This window comes from Apodemus sylvaticus, chromosome 1 (assembly GCF_947179515.1).
Source record: "Apodemus sylvaticus chromosome 1, mApoSyl1.1, whole genome shotgun sequence".
NCBI classification, from domain to species: domain Eukaryota; kingdom Metazoa; phylum Chordata; class Mammalia; order Rodentia; family Muridae; genus Apodemus; species Apodemus sylvaticus.
In genome coordinates this window covers 178,609,889-178,636,011 of record NC_067472.1, presented here as the reverse complement: position 1 = coordinate 178,636,011, position 26,123 = coordinate 178,609,889, and the positions used below count along the sequence as shown (strand labels likewise).

The 26,123-nt window shown below is 51.7% G+C and overlaps 2 protein-coding genes across 2 annotated transcripts in view; one reads left to right on the top strand and one right to left on the bottom strand.

Annotated features, from left to right (window-relative positions):
* The window catches only part of Cebpg (CCAAT enhancer binding protein gamma), a 74,446-nt gene extending 64,016 nt beyond the window's left edge, over positions 1 to 10,430 (bottom strand). The window contains exons 1-2 of the mRNA XM_052197280.1: positions 10,236 to 10,430; positions 9,033 to 9,122 (exon numbers count right to left, since the gene is read on the bottom strand). Of these exons, the coding sequence (XP_052053240.1) occupies positions 9,033 to 9,122; positions 10,236 to 10,430 (285 nt within the window). The remainder of the gene's footprint in view (positions 1 to 9,032; positions 9,123 to 10,235) is intronic.
* Positions 10,260 to 13,012, top strand: Cebpa (CCAAT enhancer binding protein alpha). Its single transcript, XM_052165572.1, has one exon. It carries the CDS (start codon positions 10,454 to 10,456, stop codon positions 11,525 to 11,527), a length of 1,074 nt encoding a protein of 357 aa, XP_052021532.1. The 5' UTR covers positions 10,260 to 10,453; the 3' UTR covers positions 11,528 to 13,012.
* The last annotated feature ends 13,111 nt before the right edge of the window (positions 13,013 to 26,123 follow it).

Below are 26,123 nucleotides of genomic sequence, written 5' to 3'. Positions count from 1 at the left end.
ACACAAAAAGAAGCCATTTCCCCATCAATAAAAATTACTCGCATTGCATGTCAAGTTGAATGTGGCTTAGAGTTGACAACTATGTAGGACTTTCATAGGAGAGCTCCCAAATCAATGAACAGTCTGCTATTAGAACATGTTTCCTAATCCCTCCATTCATACACATATAGGTGTAATAAATATATATGAACAAGTAAGTCAGAAATCTTTTCATATTCTTCTAGCATTTTTTTAAAAAATTTGTTTATTTATCGTGTGTATCTAAATAGTCTATCTGCATATATACCTGCATTCCAGAAGAGGGCATCAAATCCCATTACAGATGGTTGTGAGCCACCATGTGGTTGCTGGGATTTGAACTCAGGACCTTTGGAAGAGCAGTCATTGCTCTTAACCATTGAGTCATCTCTCCAGTGCCTCCTCTAGCATTTTTCAAGGTGTGTGTGTGTGTGTGTGTGTGTGTGTGTGTGATGGCAGGTGTGAGTAGATCAGAGGACACTTTTGTGACCTCAACATGGGTTGCTGGGATTGATCTCAGGTTTCCAGGCTTGCAAAACAAAAGCCTTTACCCAAGGAGCCATCTCACCAGCTGTCTCCTACCTTTTTAATAGAGTTATAGGTTATTATTAACCAGCTATTCCATAGCTGTTCAACCGGCCATTGTTTCTAGGTTTTTGTTTTTTATTTTGTTCTGTTTTAATTTTTTGAAGCAGTGTTTCTCTGTGTAGACCTGTCTGTCCTGGGTCTGACTTTATAAACCAGGCTGGCCTCGAATTCCTAGAAATCTGCCTGTCTCTGCTTCCCAAATACTGGGATTAAAGATGTGTGCCGCCACCACTGGGCCAACATTAGCTGTTTTAAAAATAAAGTCTCTGTGTTCTTAGTTTTCTTTAGATTTGATTCCCATTCCTTCTGATTTGGAGGATTTTATACATACATACATGAGTGTTTGCTCTTTAGGACTTATCCTGACAGTCCATCAGCCCAGCCCAGCGAAGGTGAAATATATCTTTAATTCCAGCACATAAGAGGCAGAGCCAGCCAGATCTCTGTGAGTTTGAAGTTAGCCTGGTCTACACAGCTATTTCCAGGACAGCCAGGGCTACACAGAGAAACCCTGTGTCTCAAAAAGAAAAAGGAACGTCATGTCACCAGCAGAGGTGAACATGACTGATATCCATAGCCACACACCGCGCCTCATCTGGGAAAGTTCACCAAGGAGAGGGGAAGAATAACATTCTCAAAGCACGTCTTAAAAGAAAAAAAATGTATTGGAGAGATGGCTCAGCGGTTAAGAGCACTGACTGCTCTTCTGAAGGTCCTGAGTTCAAATCCCAGCAACCACATGGTGGCTCACAACAATCCATAATGAGATCTGATGCCCTCTTCTGGTGTGTCTAAAGACAGCTACAGTGTACTTACATATAATAAATAAATAAATACAATAAATAAATAAATCTTTAAAGAAAAAAGAATAAAAATTAAAACAGGCAGTGGTGCCTTTAATCCCAGCACTTGGGAGGTGGAGGAAGGCGAATTTCTGAGTTCAAAGCCAGCCTGGTCTACAGAGTGAGTTCCAGGACAGCCAGGGCTACACAGAGAAACCCTGTCTGGGGTGGGTGGGGGACCAAAGAAAGAAAGAAAGAAAATCAAAGCGCGTGTTAACTATTCTCATTGGAAACCCGGTCCCTGGGAAGCATTGCGCATGCCTTGCAAAGCCAGCCAGTCTTGACTGCAGCCTTATATATCTGTAGAGTAAATTAAAACAGCTTAAAACATTTTATAGTATGTAAAACTATAAAATTAATAAAACTATTAAGGTGACTTAAGGTATTTTTATAGTTTATAAAACCATAAGCATAATAAATACATACTTGTGCAAAATGGCCAATAGAGCAGAGTTTAAATTACAGGCTTCAGGCTTCGAGCTCAGCTCTTGCCCACATCGTCAGAAACTCTGACAGGTGCATGGCCCTCATTTCTTCCTTTACACACGTTTGCAAATTTAGTGGTTTTTTTCCCTACAGGTTTTTGGTGGTGGTGGTATGTTGGGACAGTTATTCTACACAGTCCTGGCTGTCCTGGGATTCGCCATGTAGACATCGATCTCCTGGAGCTCATAGAGATCCCCTGTTTTTGTTTCCCAAGCACTGGGATTAAAGGTGTGTGGCACCATGCCCGGGAGGTGGAGGAAGGATGATTTTTTTCTCCTTTTTTTTTTTTTCTAGTACATGAATGATTGAATTTTGGCCTTATGCATACTTACTAGATTTTACCACTGAAACAAACCCCCAAGCTTTCACTGGTCCTTCTAGGCAGGTGCTCTCCCATTGATCCACGCCCCTACCCCCTCACTGGGTGGGGGGGGGGTCTAGCCTGGGCTCTACTGCTAAGCCACATTCCCAACCCCTGACTGCGGGATTCTAGGCAGAGGCTCTACCACTGAGCCATGCCCCCAGCCCCTCACTGGGGGATCCTAGGCAGGGGCTCTATCACTGAGCCACGCCCCCAGCCCCTCACTGTGGGATTCTAGGCAGGGGCTCTACCACTGAGCCACGCCCCCAGCCCCTCACTGGGGGATCCTAGGCAGGGGCTCTACCACTGAGCCACGCCCCCAGCCCCTCACTGGGGGATCCTAGGCAGGGGCTCTACCACTGAGCCACGCCCCTAGCCCCTCACTGGGGAATTCTAGGCAGGGGCTCTACCACTGAGCCACGCCCACAGCCCTTCATTGAGGAATTCTAGTCAGGGCTCTACCACTGAGCCACGCCCCCAGCCCCTCATTGGGGGATTCTAGGCAGGGACTCTACCACTGAACCACGCCCCCAGGCCCTCATTGGGGGATTCTAGGCAGGGCTCTATCACTGAGCCACGCCCCCAGCTCTACAGCTCTGCTCCATTCACAGCTCTCTATTTACCTTTTCTTCTGAGACAAAGTTTCACTCAGTTGTGCCAGCAGGCCTTAGCTTTGTAATCATCCTGCCTCTTAACCTCTCCAGTAGCTGGGATGACAGGTCTACATCACCAGGCTTGGCTGAAAAATATGCACCCCATTATTTGTTTTCCTAGCTAAGTGGAAGCAGCATGCAGTCCCAGAATGACCTGAAGGATTCCTTCCATCGTCGCTATTCCAAGCACAGAGACCTTTAAAGTCTGCCCCCTTCACAGCTGTAAACTGACAGAGCATTGTCACAGACCCTACAACACTGACGCTGGCTTCCTCTAGGGCAGGAGTCTGAGTCAACATGTGTGACAGCAAGTAGCCCACGGTGTGCATCTCATTTGCCTCACGGCCTCAATGTCACACTTATTTATTCAGTGTTGGAGGGGGGGGCTTAGTCTTCAAGGAGTAGGGTCTACTGGTAAGATCAAATGCTAACATCACCTTTCATCTCTTGATTTTGTACCAAGTTTGGTCTCTTGCCTTGCTCAGATTTGTTGAATGTACCAAGGGCACAGATCCTTGGAATCAACAGAAAGATAGGATGGGTTCGAGATAGTGAGGTCAGAGGAGGGAGGGAGGTCATGTTCAGCAGGCTGGGTCTGGCCAGTTTGCAGGCTGCAGCCGCTCCTGTCTACCACATGAATCTGCAGGGAGGCAGACCTGTGCCCCCGGTTAACTAAGGACCAGCCATGTCCATTCTCTATGTCTGGCCCAGCTGGGACCCTCTTCCTAGCAGCGCCCTTACAGACTAGACACACAGCAGAGGTAGGGCAGCTTCTGGGCCCAGCTCTGGTGACCTTCCCTGGCAAAGACTTTTGTCCTGCCTGGATTTTTCCCAAGAAAATAGGCTCTTTCTCTCCTTCCAAGGCACTTTTGTGTTCAGCCAAGCCTCTGGGGATCACATCTGCCTGGGGGGAGAGGGGGGAGGGACTCTTTCCAGTCAGCCCTAGGCACTGCTGCATGCAGTCTGGTATTTCGGGAACTGCTTCCAGGGGTTCTGAATTGGGCCTGCTTTGGGGAACAGGGGTTGGCCCAGGAGGTGACGGTCTTCTCCGTCTGAGTTCTAGGAGGATGTCTGGGTAGCTGCTTTCTTCCACATAGTTCATTCTGTGTTCATTTAACAAGTATTTGAGGCTCTCCTCTCAGCCAAGGTCTATTCTAGTCAGGGGAGGAGGGGTGTGCAGAACAGGACAGACAAGGTCGCTGCGTCTTCTGGAGCTGGGACAGGCAAAATAAGTAAAGGAGACCATTCTTTGAGTGAGCTACCAGGAAAATAAAACGGTGTGGTGGCCCAAGAGCCGTGGGGGAGGGTACGTACGACTCACACCTTTCTGAGAAGGTGGCACTCAAGTGACCGGAAGGAAGGGGCTGTGCCAACTTAGGAAGAACACTTCAGGGAACCCGAAGAACAAATCGCAGCCCTCAGAGGCTAAGCAAGCTTGTGTGAGGGGAGGCAACAGTAGATTCATGCTATATGCACTTCCAGAACCTTCCTTCCTCATATACAAGGTATTAAAGAGGGTTTACGTAGCTGAAGTGTGTTGTTTTGAAGGTTCTGGGGGCTCTCTTGCTGGGAGAGGTGGAGACAAGTAGGTCAGGAGGAAAAACTGTTAGTGGCCGTGTGGAGGTTCAGTGTGGGGCGCGGTGGGCTGCAAGCATGTAATACGCGAAGGAGGGGTGATTTGGGGGTGCATGTGTCTACGTTGCTAGCAGTGAACCTAGAGTTTCCCATGTGCTGAGCGCATGCGTGCCACTGAGCCAAACCCTCAGCTCTCATTTGACTTCTCATTTTGAGACCAGGGTCTTACTAAGTTACCCAGGCTGACCTTGAATTTACATCCACCCTACGTAGCTGGAATTCCAGTCCCTCAGATGTGGGGTTCCTGCCCACTGCTGTGTCTCCCAACTGGGGCAAGGACATCTACATAGATGGGGTCACTGCTCCTCTGCTTGTGCTGACCAGCTGCTGGCCAGGCCAAAACATGGAGACGCTGCCTGTCATATGTCTGGCCCCACATGCAGCCTCAAACACAAGGGTTTCCACAGTCGCTGGCCCCTCGTGCCCTCTGGTGGGGATCTCCCTGTCCTCTTCTTGGACTTGGGAGTTTCCTTCCCAAAAGCTCAGAGTCAGTTACCTAGACTCCCGTGGGCCTTTTTACCAGGTGTTAGCCTGTATGTAGATCCCCAGGCCCAGGCACAGACAAAACACAGACAGCATTTCAGCCCTGGGCTACAAAGCAATGGCCTGCCCTAGGACCTAAAGGACCTGGAGGGCTTTAGGACAGGGAAAAGAAGGGACAAAATCACATAATCAGTTTCTCTTGTACATAGATACAGATACAGATACAGATACAGATACAGATACAGATACAGATACATATGCCAGATTTCTGTTTCTGTGAGTTTGAGCCAGTCTGGTTTACAAAGAGAGTGTCACATCAGTCAGGGCCACACAGTTATACCCCCCTACCTCCCTCTCTATACACACATACATACAGATATATATGTATATATGTATATGTCTGTATGTACACACACACATGTTCTAAGTCAAAATCTGGTCCTCTAGCACATTCTAAAATTTGGTTCTTGCTTGTTTTGCTGTACTGGGGATGGAAATACTATACAAGGCTCTTCTAGAGAGCTGCACCCTCAACCTATTACTAATGAAGTCAAGGCAGGTGCTCTACCTCTGAACCACACTTCCAATTCCTTACTAGTAGATTCCAGGTATGTGCTCTACCACTGAGCCACACCCCAGCCCCTCACTGGGGGATTCTACACAGGGGCTCTACCATTGAGCCCACCCCCAGGCCCTCACTGGGGGATTCTAGTCAGGGACAGTCCAGCCCCTCACTGGGAGATTCTGGTTGAGCACTACCACTTAAACTATATCTCCAGCCTTGAAGTAATGTTATTTAAGACAGGAAATCTAGAAATATATTTTACCTAACAGTTTCTTGGTTTTGAAAATTTTTGAAGGATCGTGTTTGGGTTTGGTTTCTTTTCTCCTTTCTTTCTCTTTCTTTCTTTCTTTCTTTCTTTCTTTCTTTCTTTCTTCCTTCCTTCCTTCCTTCCTTCCTTCCTTCCTTCCTTTCTTCCTTCCTTCCTTCTTTTTTCTTTCTATGTTTCTTTCTTTCTTTCTGGCCTGAAACTCACTATGTAGCCTCAACTGCTCTTGAACTCTCAGTGAGATTATAGAACCTGTGATTCTCCTGCCTTAGCCTTCCAGTGCTTAAATTATGGCCATGTATTTATTTAATACCAAATTATTTATTTAGTATTACCACAGAGCCAGTGATTTGGTATTTAATAAAACATGAAATGGGGCTGCAATTTGTACCATTGTCCTTGAACCCTTAGGCACATGGAGAAGACACGCCCATGTTTAGCATTTGTTTTAATGGATGCCTCTTTGCTGGGTGGCAGTTCTGGGGTTCATGAAGGAGTTTATACCAAAATGCCATAAAGAACTTCCCCCAATTTGCTAAATAAAACTAACATGATTTTTTTAAAAAATATTCTGCAATTTGATTTGATTTTCTTCTAGAATCTCTGCTTTTGCTTATCAGCTAATAGCTTCTGGCAAATGGAAAACAATATGAACAACAAAAGAAATCACACAAGTGTCACAGTTGGTGAGTAAGAGAAAACTGGGAAGCGCTGATTCTCAGGAACTCAGGATTTTTTTTTTTTTTGATATATCACGTACTTATGGTTATGATCTTACATGGCATCTACAGCTACATTTCCCAACAGGGAAATCACTTCTAGGGTATTTGGTAGAGAACACTATCACACAATTTTGCCTAAGACCAGGCTGCGAACCCCAGCGTAGTAGCGCACCAGGCATCCTATAATCGCACTGAAGTGAGTTCCTTAGTGTGACAAATTTCTGGAGAAAACCAGACCCCCAACAATGTATGCTACTAGAAGCAGATAGTGCGAGAACAGCTCAAGACGGTCTTATTTATCAGTGTCAACAGTTGGCTCAGTCCTGAGCTCAGCATATATGCTCTCTAATCCTTCCACAAGCCCTGCAATGAATGACTGAGAAGCCCAGTAACTTGTCTAAGGTCATCGGCTTGTAAACGAGGAGGTAGGCATTTTAATGGTCTTTGGAGCCCTTCACTTACTCAGGGCCTCCTGATAAGATGTGTAACCTACTGGATGATTCCAGGAGCTTCTCCAATAACTAATAAACTATGGATAAGAAACCCTTTACCAATCAAGCCAGTGGTGTCTGGCAAGTGCTCCCTGTGCTCCCTGCCCCTGTGCTCCCTGCCCCTGTGCTCCCTGCTCCAAGGGCTTGGAGGACATACATGTGGCAAGATGTCAGTTCCAGTGGGGTGCCTGGCATCTTGTTTAGATAGGTCCTAGGTTGCCTCTCTAGCTGCTCCTGGCAGAGGGAGTTGGGGGTTGAAACAAGTTCTTTCGGTGTGGCCTAGACTGTCGGTGAACCTGTAATCCTCCTGCCTCAGCCTCTAGACTGAACTTGAGGTTACAGGTATGTACCACCACACCCTTTTGGGGACCCCGTGTTTCTCATCTAGCCAAAAGCTCCTCTCCACTCTAGCTGGAGTAGGTTCTGGGAAACCCAAATGGGACAAAAAGAGCTCCCAGAGCAGCCACAAGAGGATAAATGCTCAGTGAGATAAAGCCGGTTGGCTTACCTGGGATGGCCTTGGCCATCAACCCAACCCTGTCTGTAGAACCAGCCTTATCTAGGCCCCTCCCTAGCTCTCCCCACACTCCAGCCTGTCAAACACCCTTGTCCTTTGTTACCAGAACCCGACGTGCTCTTGGGAGCCTCCACCTTTGCACCTGATATTCCCGCCTCCAAAGGGGGTGGGGAGGGGAGGCTTTTCTTACCCTTCCAGCTACTTCCTGCCTACTTCAGGAAATATCTCAAAGGCTCACGCCTGCATGAAAGATCTCTCCCACGCAGTGGGATTCCACTAACTGTGTTGTATAAAGATACATATTTGACCCTTACTCAGGAGGCTGGAAATCAGTCAGTGAAATCCAGAAATCAGTGGCTGCCTTCTCCAGAGCACAGGGTTTCTGGGGCTGGGCACCCAGCCTCAATGACCCTTTCCACCCCTAACCCACGAGCCCATTTCGTGGGTGATGGCTTGCCTCCTTGGTGTCCCCCTCTACGATGACACTTTTCCTACCAGCTGACTGCATATGATTTATCTGTCCCTCTACTTGTGACATATGCAGGAGGGACACTTCTCACGCACCCTGGATGTTTAGAGCAGTAAAAAGTGTTCTGGCAGCTACTCCGGGACCTGGAGGTTTTGGGGCAGGACTCCCAGTCTCCGCCCCTCACCTCACACACTTATCACACCCTTTGTTGATGACTGTATAGTGCTCCAACTTCCTTCAACCCTAAGTTCCTATGCTTGCATAAGCGAGGACAACTAAGCCACCAGCCTCCCTCTAATGTCTCTCTTAGCTAGGAACTTTCTCACTGGGTTCCCTTTTCCCTCAGGGTAAAAGCAAACAAACAAACAAACAAGCATTTTATTTAACTCAGTAGAAAGACTGAAGATCCCTCCCGGCTTGTAAGGATTTCTCTCCAGGGGACACTCCATAGGTGCATGGTGTGTACGTGGGTCGCGCACATCTGCTCACACCAAGTTGTTTACTTAGTGTATCTGCTTTGTATTCGCTCTGTTCAGAAGCACCAAGCTAAAAATATCTTGTTTATGCGCTCTGGACCGAAAAATGAAGCAGTTGGGCCATTAATCACTGAGAATATGTTGAATGAGAATTTGATTAAAGTACAGGATGCGTCCCCCAGACGAAGTCGGTTCTTTACTGTAACCACAGTAGAAGCACAAGCAGACCTCCCCAACAGTTTTTAGCAGCTCCTCTTTGAGCCTCCTGGGCGGATCGCAGCGCCCTTCCTGGCCTAAAATGGCCATTGCATTGGGGGGTCTTGACCTGCGCAGCCTACAGTCGCAAGAAGACCCCTAGCATGGAACACGGACAAATGGAATTCGAGAGGACGAAAGGCCTCAGGTCAAGAAGCCGCAAAAACGGTCTTCGGGGTGCAAAAACGAGAGATGTGGGTGCTCACCAGGTCCCTTCTGCCCCGGACCTCCGCGGCCGCGATCCAGGTGGAGAGTAAACGGGACGCCACGTGGCGGGGGAGCAGATGCACGCAAACCTGTAGGAGGCGCGGTGCCGAGGATCCGGAGGACCCGACAGGGGGCTCCCAGTGGGTGCTCGAAAGGCTCTGTAGCCAGGAACTGGACACCCGAGCTTCCGAGATTAGTGCCCCCCCCCCCATGACAGTAGGGAAAGAAAACTGCCCTGATTGTGGGCCCAGCCTGGGGATCACCGTCCCTGATTCAAGTTCACTCCTCTCACTCCAACACCCTGCCCTCTCGCGGCCCCTGCGCGCTCTTCTTAAGAGTCTGAGAGTCTCAGAGGACCCACCGGCCGGTCCCGGGGGTAGGAGTAGGGGAGTCCAGAACACTTAACTAGAGGCTCCACGCAGAGTAGCAGCGTCTGCCTTGTAAACCTAGCAATCCTATCGCTCTGGCCTGGAGACGTAATTAAAAAGAAAGTTTTCCAGCCTAGGCGGGTGGACCAGCCAGGTCCACCAGGCTCCGGGGTTAGCGACCGCCTCCGCTCCCGCCGGGTCCTAGCGCCCCACTACTCCGAAGAGCCCGTGGGACCCTGGGGTTCTAGAGAAGCTGGACGAAAGAGAGGTGCTCTGCCTGGGGGGCAGTGGGATCGCCACTCAAGAGATAAAGACGCACAATCTCTGCACTCTGGGCCTCGCCACTCGGTGCGTGCTAGGTTGCTGGTCCAAAGCTGTCCCTAACCTCTCGCTCCGCAGCTCTCCGCCACAGTCTTTTAGAAATCCGGGTGGGAGACAGGCCTAGTCCCAGCTTTTAAGACAGGTCTGCACTACGGTAGTTTAAGAGACATTCTCTTTCCAAACGCTCCCCCAACCTCCACCTCCCCTCGTTCGGCCTCTGGATGCTCCCGGGCTCCCTAGTGTTGGCTGGAAGTGGGTGACTTAGAGCCTTAAAGGAGGGGCGCCTAACCACGGACCACGTGTGTGCGGGGGCGACAGCGCCACCGGGGTGGGGCTGAGCGCCGCAAGCTGGGTTCGCCTCGCAGCGCAGGAGTCAGTGGGCGTTGGGACACGATCTCTCTCCACTAGCACTGTGCTCCCGCCCCACTCACCGCCTTGGAAAGTCACAGGAGGAGGAGGAGAAGGAGGAGGAGGAGGAGGAGGAGAAGGCGGGCTCTAAGACCCAGCAGGCACTATCCTGCTGGCGCCCTTGGTCCGAGACCCGCTTGGACACCAGGGGGCGATGCCCGACCCTCTATAAAAGCGGTCCCCGCGCGGGCCTGGCCATTCGCGACCCGAAGCTGCGCGGGCGCGAGTGAGTTGGGGCACTGGGTGGGCGGCAGCGACAGCGGCGCCACGCGCAGGCTGGAGGCCGCCGAGGCTCGCCATGCCGGGAGAACTCTAACTCCCCCATGGAGTCGGCCGACTTCTACGAGGCGGAGCCGCGGCCCCTGATGAGCAGCCACCTCCAGAGCCCCCCGCACGCGCCCAGCAACGCCGCCTTTGGCTTTCCCCGGGGCGCGGGCCCCGCGCCGCCCCCAGCCCCACCTGCCGCCCCGGAGCCGCTGGGCGGCATCTGCGAGCACGAGACGTCTATAGACATCAGCGCCTACATCGACCCGGCCGCCTTCAACGACGAGTTCCTGGCCGACCTCTTACAGCACAACCGGCAGCAGGAGAAGGCCAAGGCGGCGGCGGGCCCCACGGGTGGCGGCGGTGACTTTGACTACCCGGGCGCCCCAGCGGGCCCCGGCGGTGCGGTCATGTCCGCGGGGGCGCACGGGCCCCCTCCGGGCTACGGCTGTGCGGCGGCCGGCTACCTGGACGGCAGGCTGGAGCCCCTGTACGAGCGCGTCGGGGCGCCCGCGCTGCGGCCACTGGTGATCAAACAGGAGCCCCGCGAGGAGGACGAGGCGAAGCAGCTGGCGCTGGCCGGCCTCTTCCCCTACCAGCCACCGCCACCGCCGCCGCCGCCGCACCCGCACGCGTCTCCCGCGCACCTGGCCGCGCCCCACTTGCAGTTCCAGATCGCGCACTGCGGCCAGACCACCATGCACCTGCAGCCTGGCCACCCCACGCCACCGCCCACGCCCGTGCCCAGCCCGCACGCTGCGCCCGCCTTGGGTGCTGCGGGCCTGCCGGGCCCCGGGGGCGCGCTCAAGGGCTTAGCGGGTGCGCACCCCGACCTCCGCACGGCCAGCGGCGGTAGCAGTGCCGGCGCGGGCAAGGCCAAGAAGTCGGTGGACAAGAACAGCAACGAGTACCGGGTACGGCGGGAACGCAACAACATCGCCGTGCGCAAGAGCCGAGATAAAGCCAAACAGCGCAACGTGGAGACGCAACAGAAGGTGCTGGAGTTGACCAGTGACAATGACCGCCTGCGCAAGCGGGTGGAACAGCTGAGCCGTGAACTGGACACGCTGCGGGGCATCTTCCGCCAGCTGCCTGAGAGCTCCTTGGTCAAGGCCATGGGCAACTGCGCGTGAGGCGCGCGGCTGCGGGACCGCCTTGGGCCGGCCCAGTGGCCGGGGACCCGGAGGATTGTTTCGGGTCGCTGGATCTTTAGGCTGCGTGGGCCGTGCAAGCCAGGACTAGGAGATTCCGGTGTCGCCTGAAAGCCTGGCCCGTTCCGCGCGTCCCCTCCCTTCCTCTGAGCCGGACTGGTGCGTTTAAGATGAGGGAGTCAGGCCGTGGTGGTTTCTCCTTGAGACCGAGAGACTTTTCCGCGGAGCTGAGCTGGGAGCCCGGCAGTTCTAGTATTAAGGAAGTAACCTTGTGCCTTGGAGACTCAAAACTCGCTCCTTTTCCTACCGAGTAGGGGGAGCAAACATATGTGCCTTGATATTTTATTTGGAGGATTCCTGCTTCCTCTCGGGCCTCGGCTGGCCCCCATGAGAAAAGTGAAGGGTGCAGGCCCAGGGCAGGAGGAAGATTCAGGAAGCTGAAATCCCGGCAGTGCCTTGCCCCGCAGTCCCTGTCCTTAGAGGGGAGGGACTTAGGGTGCTGGGATTTGAGTCTAAGCGTGTCCCCACCCCCACCCCCAGCTATCGGGAGATGGAGTGTTCCTAACCCTTTCGCTTTTCGCTCCTCCACCTACATTCCTGCCCCCCACCCCCACCCACCCCCAGTTTTAAACAGGCCAGGTTTCCTGGGTGAGTTCATGGAGAATGGGGGCACCACCCCCAGTCAGACCAGAAAGCTGAGTCGTGAGTTAGCCATGTGGTTAATCGAGTGCTAGGAGACAGGGACCTAGGTTTCTGGTCTTTGGGGGTGGGGGATAAAAGGACGCCGAGACCGACCCGTCAGCCTTGTGTGTACTGTACGTCGTCGCCAGCCGCTGTTGCTGAAGGAACTTGAAGCACAATCGATCCATCCCAGAGGGACTGGAGTTATGACAAGCTTCCCAAATATTTTGCTTTATCATCCGATATCAACACTTGTATCTGGTCTCTGTCCCAGCGGTGCCTTGTGCAATGTCAGTGTGCCTCTATGCTAAACCACCATTTTATTTGGTCTTTTGTTTTGTTTTGGTTTTGCTCTGATTCTTGCCAAACTGAGACTCTTCACTAACGGCTGGGGGAAGGAGCTGAGTGAGGCTCTCGTTCTTTTTGGTTTAGGGTTGTTTGGATTCTACACACCCCCTCACCTCCCAGAGGACCAATGAAGTGAAGTGGCCTTCTCCCTCTCCCCTAGTTTTCCAAGGGTGTATGTAGTTGTGGGTCTTAGCTTCCTCCGGCTAAGACCTATACAGGCTTCCCCACCCAACCACCCACCCACCCCCAGCCCCAAAGGCCCTGGCTCTGGGTCTGGAAAGAAGGCCACCTCCAGCCAATTCGTACACACCCCTGCGGGCTGGGAGCAGGGGTGGACTGCTTCCTTCTCATCTTTTATTTTCGGGGGCGGGGGGGACACAAAGTTTCATGCTAGATGTCGTATGTATTATATCTATAATATAAACATATCAAACTCAATTTTGGTGTCTTTTTAAAACCAGAGAGAAGCCACTCGTAAGATTTTCTCTGGGCTGGGTTCCATTTGAAACAGCATTTTCTGTGTGTGTGTGGGGGGGGCTAAGTTTGCATCTCTGGGGTCTCTCTTCACCTTGGTGAGGTGTCACGGCAGTCAAGGAAAGGGGTCAGGACTAAGCTGAGAGCACCCCGAGTCTCAAGACTTGAGTCTCTTGGAATTCGGGGGTGGCAGGGGTGGTGGTGGCGGAGGGGTAGTGTGGTCTTAGGGTCATGGTCTCTCTTTGCATCCAGAAGAGAGCACCTTTGCCTGACAGGAAAGCCCACGTAGAAGCTCTCAGCTTAAGGGACCCTTTGGCCACACCCCAAATCACTCAGCTCCAGCTCTAGAGAGCAAGGCTCACGCCACCTTTGCCCAGCCTTTCAGTGGAGCCCTGGATAACAGGGCTCTTCACCTCTCCCTGCCCACTTCCCGATCTCTGGTGCCAGTCTAAATCAGCAGTTTGTGTGCTGAGCGCCACCCCCCTGCACCTGCCTTACCTTAGCTTACCGAGGGGGGGGGCAGCCATAGATCATCTGTGAGGACTCATCTGCCCCACTTTCTCCATCCTGGCAAACAGGGGATTAGCTTCTAATGATTGTGTCTCCACTGCTGCAACTGCCCCATGAGGTGCAGACATCCAGTTGGCCGTAGTAACAGGCCGGTAAGGGAAGGGTGGGGGTAAGGAAAGGGAGGCCTTCATCGCCATCCCACTGGGCTCTTCACCTCGAGTGTGATTGCTGAGCAGCTTAGAGTATATACTGGTGAGAAGTGACAAGTTCTTCTAAATTCTGCAGACTTCGGCGTGACCAGACTTTGTGGTTAAGTTGTCCCACCAACCCCTTCCCCCACCGCCCTCTCTGTCCTATGCCTTACCACCCCCTCACCCATGGCTGCCCTTGGCAGAGGAAAGGCCAAAGCCCAGTGAGGAGGCGGTGGCCTGCCCCGTCAGCCTGGGAACTAGGGAGGCAGAGCCCCACCGCCTGCCTAGAGGCTGGGACAGGCCGTGGCTTGCAGGCCCCAGCAAACCCTCTCTGAGTTCAGTGTGGATTCCAGTTTTTCTTGTTTACAGGGAATGATCCTTGAATTCCCCCTTTGCTCCCAGAACAGGTCCTTGGCTGAACAGGGGAGGGGGTGGGGGGTGCTCCTCTCCTTTCCCTACCACATGAGGTAGGAGTGTTCATCTCTCCAGGGGCTCCAGGAAGGGCATCCTTCCTACACCCCCAACCCAGGTCTCATCGTAGACTGAACTGGGAACAAGAAGGGCTCAATCAGGGATGCCTCCAGTGTGGTCTGAGTTGGGGTGGGGGGAATTCAGTTTGGGGGTGACCCTGTCCAGTGTGTGCTCTATACCTAGCTGGGAGTGGCCTTCCAGGGAATTCATACTTCATGAGTAACTGAATGTACCCCCTAAATATTCATTGAATGTCTTTTATGCCAGGGCTTGTACCCAAAATAATAGCATCACTGAGAACAGACCCAGGTCTTGCCTTGGGGAGCTGACACCCCTATGGCCCCAAGCCATGTCACCGTATCAGAGTAACGAATGCACTGAGGGGCTTTTCCTGATGTGGAAACAGCAGCCGAAGTCAGCCCAGTAGCCACCGAGGCCAGCCCCCCATGGACCCTGTCCTCAGACGCCTGCAAACTTCTGCCAGGCACGAGCTCTGCCCAGGACACTGTCTGCCTGTGGGCACCACTTCTCTCTCCAGAATGCTTTCGAGTTCTGCGTGTCCCCTGACAGCCTCCAGGAGAGAAACAAGGGCGGGAGTGAAAGAGGGAGGTGACTCCTTTGCCACCAGATAGCTTACCGCTGTCACGGATGTCACCCTTATCTCTTGGATCTCCTGGGAATCTGTGAACACGGGGTTTGGCCCTGACACCTGCCATGAAACACTGGGAAGGCTGAGGAGTGTCCACCCCTCCTGGGCTTCCCGCCCCCTCCTTCCCAGCCCAGGTGGAGCCTGCCTGGCCTCCACAAGCTGCTGATTTCACAAGAGGGGAGGGGGCCCCTCATCTTGAAGGTCAAAGGGAGCAGAAACTGATCTTCCTTAACCAAGGGCCAACTTCTTCCAGGGCGCCCACAGGCCTTCTGCAGACACACAGTAATGTCCTTGTTCGGATGATGTTAATGTTCTAACCTCTGCATTGCTGTGCTGGTAGATACAGGAAGCCTCTTTCTTTTCATTCATTTCTCTTTCCCCCCTTCTTTTCTCCCATCGCATGCCCTTTTCTTCCTTCCCCCTCCTCCTCCCACTCCTTCCCCTAAGCCATCATTTCTTCCTGGCTTCTATAATGTTACCTCCTCTTCCTCAACCTCACCCCTCCCCACTCTCATCCTTCCCCGTGGATGGGGCCTTTAACGAAAGCTGTAACCTAGGAAAGAAACCAATTCACTATCAAAGCATCCTAGCCCCATCCCAGAACAATTAAACAGCCAGATGGAATCTCTGGGAAAACGCATTAATAACGCGAACAATCTGTGCAGGCCAGGCAGGAGCCCAGGAGCCCGGAGCAGGGGTGGGGTTTGGGGGTGGGAGTGGGCAGAGGAAGGCTGGGGTTGCTGGGGTGTATGCTTCCAGCCCCATCTTGCCCATGTGGTGCCCAGAGAGGGACAGGACCATCCCAAGGGTATGCTAAGTCTGCCAGCAGCTGTGCTGTCCCCTCTGGCCCTTGCAAGGCCCACGGTATGTCCTGGATTCTGGTGGCTGCAAACAGAGCCAGACAAATATGGAACCCATTACTCAGCCAGCCACAGCCACAGCCAGCCCCATTCTGGCACCCGAGCCCTTCTCTTCACTTTTGTTTTTATTTATTATTTTTCTAGCTCTCTGGCCCCACCCATTAAGAACAGGCCTCCCGGGGCACATGGAAGCCTTTTTCTCTTCCTTTGCCGTGCCTGCACCCACTCCCCGTGTGGACAATGGCAGAAGCTGGCCCAAGCCCCTGGAGCTCCCCACAGAAATGAAAAGTCCAGGCTCCACATTGTTCATCTGTCTTGATGGCCTGGAAAGGGCTGGGCGTGAACCACAGGACCCACTTCTGTCGTTTTCAAGCCTGCTCTAGGTAGAGCTAAGAAGCTCAACTCTTCCTTAGCACTTCCTCTTTTAGTGACTACTGTCGGCAGGGGCCCACTGAAGTACTCTGAAAAAATAAGCTCGAGCTCTCCCTCCCTCCCTCCCTCCCTCCCTCCCTCCCTCCCTCCCTCCCTCCCTCCCTTCTCTTCCCTTCCCTCTCTGTGCTGGGAATTAAACTTAGAGCCTCTTGCAAACTACATAAGTGTCTACTACTGAGCTACGCCCCAGCCTTTGTCATCATTCATCCAGTTAGTTTGAAACAAGGTCTTCCTAGGTAGCCCAGGCTGGACTAAAAACTTGTAACTTTTGTGTGCCCAGGATGGCCACAAGCAAGCTACACCTTACCTGGAAAAAGGTGGGGTTTTTGTTTTTTGTTTTTTGGTTTTTTTTTTTTTATAGCTATCAGGTTGGGTAGAAATTTACTTGTTTTTAACAAGTCTCCTTTTGGTGGTTTGGAGCTAGCTCAGGCAAGTGCTTGCCTGGAGTGAAGACCTGAGTTTGATCGTCAGAACCCACATTTAAAAAAAAAAAAAAGGAAAGAAAAAGACAGACAGGCAAGCAGGCAGAGAGCAAGAGCGAGAGCAAGGCGGGGGGGGGGGGGCAGCCTGGATATAATGGTATTTGTGCTGGGGAAGCAAAGAGAGGTGGATTGGCCAGCTCGCCTAGACCATTTTGAGAGCTCCAAGCCAGTAGAGACATACACTCTCTCTCTTCCCCCTCCCTCCCTCCTTCCATCCCTTCCCTCCTCCCACCTCTCTCTGCACTGAGGAACAATACCAGAGCTTACATACTGCCTGCTATCTCCATGCATCCTGCACACATGCACCTGAATACACACACACACACACACACACACACACACACACACGTACTCATGCAAAGCGGGAGTGCAAAGGAGAGGTAGAAGAGAGAGGCAGGACAGCATCATTTGATTCCTACAGACCAAGAGATCTATTTTCTGACCTTTGTCTTCACTGTCTCTTGGTCTCCATCCTCCACCCGTCCCCGCCCTCAAGGTTGCTGCTAGTTCTTAGAACTCCTCCGGGTCCTTGCTTGGCGTCTGGCTGGCCTTGGCTCCCACCGACATCCAGTATGTAGCCTAGGGCAGGTCAGTGCACACGTCTCTGAATGCTAGTTTCTCTTTCCAGTTTATCTTTGTCCTTTCTGGAATACCCACCCTTGGCCACTTCTTTTCAGTCAAGGGAGTACAGGGTTGGCTTAAGGGCCACTGAGTATGGGCTGAGGGGCAGGGGTCAGTCAGGAGCGGCCCAAAGGATGGATCATAGACTTCCACCTGGTAGCCTCTAACAGATGAGTTCTTGCTTCTAGAAAAATGACTTTTAAAGGACAAGACTCTAGCGAGGCGATCTGTCTAGTCCTTGGTAGTACTCAGTGGCAAAGTGGTATTAGTTTATCACCAGACTCAGAGAGCGGCCAGGCCTCCGTGGAGGGTTATTGTTTTACAGGCACACTGGGTGGAGAAGAGCTGGGACTCTGAAAAAGAGATCAGGGAGGAGGGACACGCCATCTACTGTGTGCTGTGAACTGCTGAGGTGAAGGCCCACTGTACGCCCTGGAAGCAACAGTTGGTGAGCTGAAAGGTATTTCAGACCTCCGTGTCTCTTAACTCGGCTCTAGGGTGCCTGGAAGGGTCTTCTTAGAGGAGTAATAGCCTGAGAGTGGGGTAGTAGTGGTCAAATGTCAACAGTCTAGTTTCAAGACACATCACAGAGTGACCCAGAGAACCACCACAGCCTGTCCCAAGCCCTCCTTGACCTGAAGCTATTTCTACTCTTTGGCAAGTGGCATCCCCAACATTTCACTTGAAACAAAGCCTCTCCTCCCTAAGGAATGCACACGCCCCCCCCCCCCTCCGGCCCGATCCAAAGCTACAGAAGTCATAGACAGAGCCCCACGCCACTCTGTTTCCCTTGAAGCCCAGCAAGGTCAAGCGCCCACTTCCACCCCCTAAGAATACTGGGTCCCTCTTGCCGATAAGGAAATGTGACCAACTTCTAGTGGCTTTCCTGTGCACGTGTTGGGCAATCGAGTCTCAGCTGGACGTAGTTGCCAAGCCCAGACAACAGGTGGCAAGGGGGTGTCGGGGGACTGGGTACCAGCTCTTTAGGGAGCCGCCATGACCTTCACCATCAGGTTAGGACCCGTCAGAAGTGGCCTCCATGAGTGATTTACAATTTGCAAACATGTTTTATTTGATTCCCGAGTTCTGCCGGGGCAATTACAGTGACTCAGCATGACAAATCACTCTCAGCACAGTGTCTGCTCGCTGTGAAGAAATGTGTTTGCCTCACTGTTTTGCCTGGTGCGGCAACATTTTAAAAATAGACTCGCTCACTGTACTCGAAGGCAATTTGTTCCAAATTTTCCCACTAATTTGATTTTAATCTGATATTTAAAATTCGTGTGACCACATTCCCACTGATTTATAGGGAATAAGCCCTACCTGGCGGCACTGTAATTGGCTTTGGCCCAGGAGTCCACAGGACAGAGCATTTATCCCAGAACAATTTGAAGGCACTCGTGTCTTAATGTTTTAAATATAGCCTAATTTAGCTTCGCAAGTTCTGATTCCCTGGGGGCAGGACAATGTGTGTTAAGGTTGCTCTACTCTGGTAGAGAGGGACCTGGGACTTATTGGGCCTTTGGTGGTGAACACAGAAGTGTACAATTCCAGCCCAGACATCCTGAGTTGGTACACACTAATGTGAATTCATTCAGGAGGGCACATGGGGGTGGGGGGGTGAGGGGGGGAAGCAATTTGTTCCCCTGGTAAGTGGAAGTTTCCTGTTCCTCCCATACCATTGTGGGGATGACCTGTGAAGCTAGACCATGCAGTCCTTGCTTCCAACTGAATTCTGTCTCTGCCTCTGGCTGGCTGGGTGGCACTCACCAAGCCTCTTCATGCCTCTGCGGTTCAGTTTCCTTTTATGCAAATTGTATGCAAAACCAGCACCTTGTCATCACAGAGTTGTGAAAGGTAAACAGGCCAGGCTTGTGAGACACTTGGCCCAAGTGAGCCATCCCTGTGTGGGAGGAGTAAGACACACCTCTGTCCCTGAAAAACTGTGAATAATTTAGGGCAAAAACCTTGTCCCCAGATACCCAAGGACTCAAAGTCACATTAACATTGCTTTAAAACAAAAAACAAAACAAAACAAAAACTCCCCTTCCCAAAAAGAATTCTTATTTCCTTCAAGGGCATTTATTTCCCAAGCTTCTGGATGCATGGCTGCTGGGTCTCTGGAAACTCAAATAAGAGTCTAAGTAGCGACTACTGATCAATACGGACAAGCATCCTTGCTGGGGTGACACCCCCAATCTTCATAGGACATTCAGCCCCTTGGGGTTCCCTTTGGACTCTTTCCTCCTTCCCTTCCTCCTGCCTCCTTTTCTCTGCCCACCCCTTCTCTTTCTTGCTTCTTTTTCTTTCGGGACAGTCTCACTATAGGCCTCTAGCTTATAGATACGTACATACCTGGCTCTGTGAACATCTTTTCGTTTGGAAAGCTGTACCCTGAAAGAGTTGGGAGGCTTTGGACTCCTTTCATTGCTAAGAGGAGAGTGGAAGCCATACTCTGTGTGGGGGGGTGGGGGGGGACCCTTCCTACTGCCCACCTCCCTTTCTTCTCCTCTAAATCATCCTGAGAAAGCTCAAGTCCAGGAAAAGACTGTCTCTTGCCCTGTAGAAGAGTTGGTCAGGCTGGGTCTCAGACAACTAGGGAAGCTCTCAGGGTCCCGGGGAGTGGGCACATAGCAGATAAAAGGAGTTCTTAACCAAACTTTCCTAGAACTGAGGGAGCTAACAAGAAAGAACTTTGGAAATCTACCTTTCTCTTTCCCAGTCACTGCCAGAAATGTCACCATGAAAGCAGTTCCAGTTAATGAGCAAACCCTCAGAGAAGGCAGGAAGGCAGCTCTTGGGCCTCACTGTCAAGCACAGGAAGCAACCGGATTGGTTCCACTTGCCCAGCGTCGGGACGACAGCAGGTATTGAGTGGGACTGCAAGCCTGACATCCTTAGCGACTCCACACCCAGGGCAGCCGGGCTGTCAGCACAGGGCAGCAGAAAGAACAGGGGACATGCTCCAGGTGTGGGCGAGTCCCAGAGCAGCCCAGGGAGAGTGGCATTGTGTGGGTGCTGGCGTGGGGACAGGAGCACACACACCACATGCACTTGCACGTGGGGCTGAATCTGAGGCTTTTGGGGGGGAAGCATCCGAGCCTGGGGTGTGTGTGTGGGGTCCCCCAACAGAGCAATTCTCAGGCACAGCCATGGCCGACTTCCTCGGCTTGAGGAGAAATCTCATGTGAGAAAGGTGGAGGCAGGTGAGTCACGGGGCCAGGCCCCTGTGCCGTGGGGAGGTAGGGATGATGGCTCAGAGCCAGAAATGTGTCAGAGGCCAGATGAGCATCTCGAGGGACGCGAAGTTTATGTAATTATGTGGGGCAGCACACCGCTGGGGTGTGTGACAGCCATGCTAGGGAAGAGAGAACAGCCTGCTCCGTGTCCTCTGCCTCCCGGGCTCTCAGTAGAGTCCTTAGGCTCTACTGACCAAACAGCCCAGCATCCCCACAGCTGGCCCGGCCAGCTGCCCACAGCCACAGAGTCTGAGCGTACCAGGGTCATATCTTTGCAGGACCAATGGGCTAGGACTAGGGTCAGGGCAGCAGTAACTCCTGGGCTTCTACTTTGCCCACTTAGTAGAGAGGTTTAATCCATAGTACCCCCAGATTCACCCCAGGGGAGAGGGGGAGGAAGACATTCATTTTTTTCTTAACACTTGAGAAATTGGCTCCCTGTCACATTACCTCCACTGGCTAGCCTCCTTCTCTGCTACTTTGGGTCTTTTCTTTGCATGCGTAAGTGCGTCCTGGTTCTCTCCTTCCAGGACGTGGGTCCCAAGGATCAAGTGTCAGACTCAGTAGCAGGTGCTGCATCATCTCACTGGCTCTGGTTTTGCATTTAAACAATTAAATCAACAGAAGACTGTTTAGAGCATATTGGAGAATTTCTAGATGGCAACAGCATAGCTAAGTCACCATCAAGACCAGGTTTGGGCGGTCTAGGTGACACCTCTGTCTTCGGTCACCATGGGCTCCCAGCTGGCCATCTCTTTCTACCTCCCTATGAACTGGCGTGTGTAGTGGCAACAGGGCACCCAGGAGACTCCATGACATGTTGCTCACAGTGCCCAGGCCATGGTGCTGGTTACACAAGGGTTGAACCCGCCTTCCCACCCACTGGGAGCGTGAGACTGTGTTTGCCCTGCACCCTCCCACCCCCAACACACACACCTGCTGTGTGACCATCCGCAGGTTTGGCAGCCTCGCTGTTCCAGCATGTCTAAAAGGTGTGCCGGGATTCCCAGAGGCAAGATGATGAGAGGTGTGTTCTCAAACACAACCACAAGGGGCTGATCCCAGGACAAGTCACAATGAGAACAGAGTGACCACCTGGCCACTAAGGGGGTGGGGGTGGGGGTCCGTGAGTCAGAAACAAACAAGCCACCTGCCAGCTTCGAGTGTTCACCTCTCCAAGAGAGTGAAGGGTTGGGAGTGAGAGGGCTGCAGGCCCCGGGTTGAGAAATTCCCTGCCTGCCTCTGGAGCCCAGATCCTGGCTCCATGCCAGCCAGGTCCTAGGTGATGCTATCATGCTGGATTAATAAAAAGGCTTTACCAGTTTCAGCCAGCACTGGGGCTGGGGTCCAGAACCCTCCGACAGCATGCTCATGCCTTCTTGGGTTGTAGGAAGTAGATACATCAGCTCCTCTTCCCCCTCAAGCTACAGCCAGTCCGTAGCAGTTGGCCAATCACCCTTTTTTCCTACCATGCATCCCCAACTCCCCACCTCTGCAGCCCAGAACTGGGAAACTAAAGAAGAGAAGAGTAGCAGAATTCAAGATGAGGACCCCCAGGGCCAGGTGGGAGCTGCACCTTCAGCACCCCAAACCCAGAGCCCTAGACTCCCAGGCTCTGTATTGTCCCTGGGGGCCCATGGGAGGGAGGCAAGGAGGAATGGGACGGGACATTGAGGTCAGGCTGCCCACATAGCTCGGCCGAAGGCAAGCCAGTTAATTCCCCAGTCTTTGATGTTGTTTTCCTGTGTCCTTTGCTACATTTATTTCTCTTGTTGTTGTACAACACCGTGGCTTTTGGCCAAGAGCAGACTTCTTCCAGAATCTCCCACTAGTATTTTATTTTATTTGTTTTAAAAGTTCTGGGTCCTGTGAAACATGGATATAGATAGAGTCACTGAAGTGTCATTAGCCAGCACTTCTCTTCCGGTTCATCAGTTCCAGAAAGTTCCTAGCTATCAGTCCTTTAAAAACCTCGGGGGAGGTGGCTCAGCCGTTCAGAGCACTGGCTGCTCTTGCAGAGGACCCAGGTTCATGTGGCAGCTCACAGCCATCTGAAACTCAGGGGATCCCAGGCTCTCTTCTGACCGCCACGGTGTACCAGACATGCACACGGTGCACTTACACACATGCAAGCAAAGCACTCATACACATAACATGACAAATCTTAAACATAAAAGGACCTTGTGCTTTCTCCCTTGTCTCCTTAACAGATACTGTTAAAGATATATTCTCCCCTTAGCTCACATCACGTCTTCCGTATTTTCCTTCCGTTGGTATCTGATGCCTTCACGGTGCGTTCCATCTGACAGCTTCTCTGCTTTGCAGATTCTCTTCTTCTCAACATATTTATTATTTTATTATTTTATTTTATTTATCTTTATTTTGTGTGTGTGAGTGTTTGCCTGCTTGTATGTCTGTGCACCATGTGTGTGCAGTACCCACAGGGGCCAGAAGGGGGGGTGTCAGAACTTCCTCGGACTAGCGTTTCAGATGGTTGTGAGCTGCCATGTGGGTTCTGGAAATACAATCTGGGTCCTCTGGGGGAGCAGTCAGTGCCCTTGACTGCTGAACCTTTTCTCCTCCCCTCGAGAGATTGTTAATCAACATGACCATTGAATGTTTTTGATTTGGTTTAATGTTATTTCATTTTTAGAGATAAAATTTCTTCATTCCTTTTCAAATCTGTTTCAGCTGTCGTCGTCGTTGTTGTTGTTGTTGTTGCTGTTGCTGTTGCTGTTTTCTGAAACAGACCACACTAGTGAAGAATTTGAAATCCTCCTGTTTCAGCCTCCAGTGTCCTGGAATCCCAGGTATGCACTACCATACCTGAGACTTCTGCTTTTCTCAAACCCCGCACCTACAGTTATTTTCAAGTGAGCTTTGTTACTTTAAGTAGAATATACTTAAGTAGTATTTAAGTACTTAAGTAGAATATACATCGTTATAGGCAAAAATCTGAATCCTTCGATGGTCTCTATCTGCTCTGTGTTTGTTCTCCCAGTGTTAGGCCACAGTGCCTTGCTTTCTTCTGTGTCTGGTTGTGTTTGACTAGTCATTAGTCATTGCTCCTAAGAAAACCTTGAGGTATAGGGGAGCAGTTTTTAGACCATCTTTTATTTATTCTCTGACAATTTCATACATGTATATACTCTACCTTGATCTTATCCACCGCACAACTCCCTTGGACACACCACCACCACCACCTCCCCTCCCACCTGCCTGTGGGGGAGCATGCTCGCTGATTGGACACCCCCAAATTCTCCCCTAGCCAAAGCTCCAGGAGCATTGCCAGTTCAGGATTCCCTTGATCCAACTTGAAGGTCCTGAGATCTACCCAGGAGATGGAAGGGCAGATAGCAAGCTCGTGTGAGGGCTGGTTTGCTTCTGGTTCATCCTTAAACGGAGGGTGTAGCCCTTGGGAGTCCCACAGCGATGTGGGATGGGTATTTATTTATTATTTGCCCCACCTGTGTCAGCCCTGAGGTTTGATCACTGTCTCTCATTCCACAGGAATTTTATTAACAAAATAAAATTCAGACTTGTCAAGATCAGAAAAGCTTCAGGATGACAACAGCCTTTCCTTGGATTTACCCACCAGGATTTTTTCCTCCTCATTTCTGTGCAACTGTCCTTTTCACTGCTTTTAATATATTAAAAACATCTTATCCAACCTTTTCGGTCATTTTCAGTTTGCTGGACCCAAGTAGGCCAGTGTGTACCAGGAACTCAAAGCCCTTTCCTCATTCATTCATTCATTCATTCATTCAACAAGTATTTTCTGAGCATTTGCTATGTTCCAGGTACTGTGTTGTGGCCCCAACAGTACACCTGACCCACAGAGCAAGCGCCTACAGAGTGTGCACAGTCTTCTCTGTAGAGACAGAAAATAAACAATGTTACACAATCGATTAGTTAATTGCAACAGTGACACATAACAAGGAAGGAAACTCAAGGGTGGTGAGAGTCGCTGACTGGGAGTCCTCCCTGCTTTGTGAAAGTCATCTTTAGCGATAGGATTTCAAGTTGGGATCTGAAGAAGAGGGTGCCCAGGTAAAAAATCCCAGAGGTTGGGATGTGAGAACAAAGGCAGAGTGCATACAAAATTCAGACATGGCAAAAGAAGGTGTGTGTGTGTGTGTGTGTGTGTGTGTGTCTGTGTGTCTGTGTGTCTGTGTGTCTGTGTGTGTCTGTGTGGTTGTGTGTGTGTGTGTGTGTCTGTGTGTGTGTATGTCTGTGTGTCTCCACGCAGCTCAGGCTGGGGAAAAGAGTGAGGCAGACCAACAGCTGGCTTAAATAGACTACCATGCTCACACACATTCAAGTTTAAGATTCTATCAGGAGCCCAGAAACAAAAAGAACCGTGGACCATCTTGAGGTCATGGTTGCTTATAAAGATGATGGCTCTGCCAGGCATGCTTCTGTCACCTTTAAGCCCAGCCCTAGGAAGGCTGAGGAAGGAAGCCTTCAAGTCTGAGGCTAGCCTGGACTGCTTAGTGAGATAATTCCCAGTAACAGCAAGCTCTGTCTACAGGTGTGTGGGGGATGGGTCATGGTGGGCAATGTGGCGTCAGCCAGGCCAGGGCTGATGTGGCTCTGTGGCTCGGAGGTGAGCGGGTTCAAGAGATCCTTAAGGGAGAGGATCAGAAGATACAGAATTATCCCACAAAAATCTCACTCACGCCCACTCTTCCTTAGTGACTCCTGGATCCCGTACACACCCTGCTCCTGGCTCTGAACATCTCCATGCCCTATAGATTGCTACTGGGCTTTGCCTGTGTCAAGCAGCAGCAAGGTGTCTGCGAGATCAAGAGGAAAGGGGCTGGGGTGCCTATTTGCTGTTTCAGGGTCTCACATCTCCCTAAAAGCATAACGTCTGTCCACCAGGGTCTCTGCCCTGTCCTCCACAACTCCCGTTCTTACTGGGCCCCTGAGCGCTGGCTCCTTCCCTTGTTGCTTCAGTTGTACAGGGAGCCACGGTGGCTGCTGTAGCTAGTTTCTGAGAACACTCTCTCAACCCCTCTCATGCCTCTCTCCTGAATCCCAGTGTTAGCAGTTCTTTCCTGGATGAGATGAGGTGACTTTGAATTTTATCCAGGCTCCTGAGTGATCAGTGTCCCATACTCGGAGGTTTTGTTGTTATCATTGTTATGGTTATTTTTTCATTGGTTGATTGGGTTTCCATTTTGTTTGACTATCTGTTTGTTTGCCTAAAAGACTCCCATGGCTTGAAATTGTTAGCTTAGTGGTAGAGCCCCTGCCTAGAATCCCCCAGTGAGGGGGCTGGGGGCGTAGCTCAGTGGTTGAGCCCCTGCCTAGAATCTCCCAGTGAGGGGGCTGGGGGCGTAGCTCAGTGGTTGAGCCCCTGCCTAGAATCCCCAGTGAGGGGCTGGGGGCGTGGCTCAGTGGTAGAGCCCCTGCCTAGAATCTCCCAGTGAGGGGCTGGGGGCGTGGCTCAGTGGTAGAGCCCCTGCCTAGAATCCCCCAGTGAGGGAGCTGAGGGCGTGGCTTAGTGGTAGAGCCCCTGCCTAGAATCTCCCAGTGAGGGGCTGGGGGCGTGGCTCAGTGGTAGAGCCCCTGCCTAGAATCCCCCAGTGAGGGAGCTGAGGGCGTGGCTTAGTGG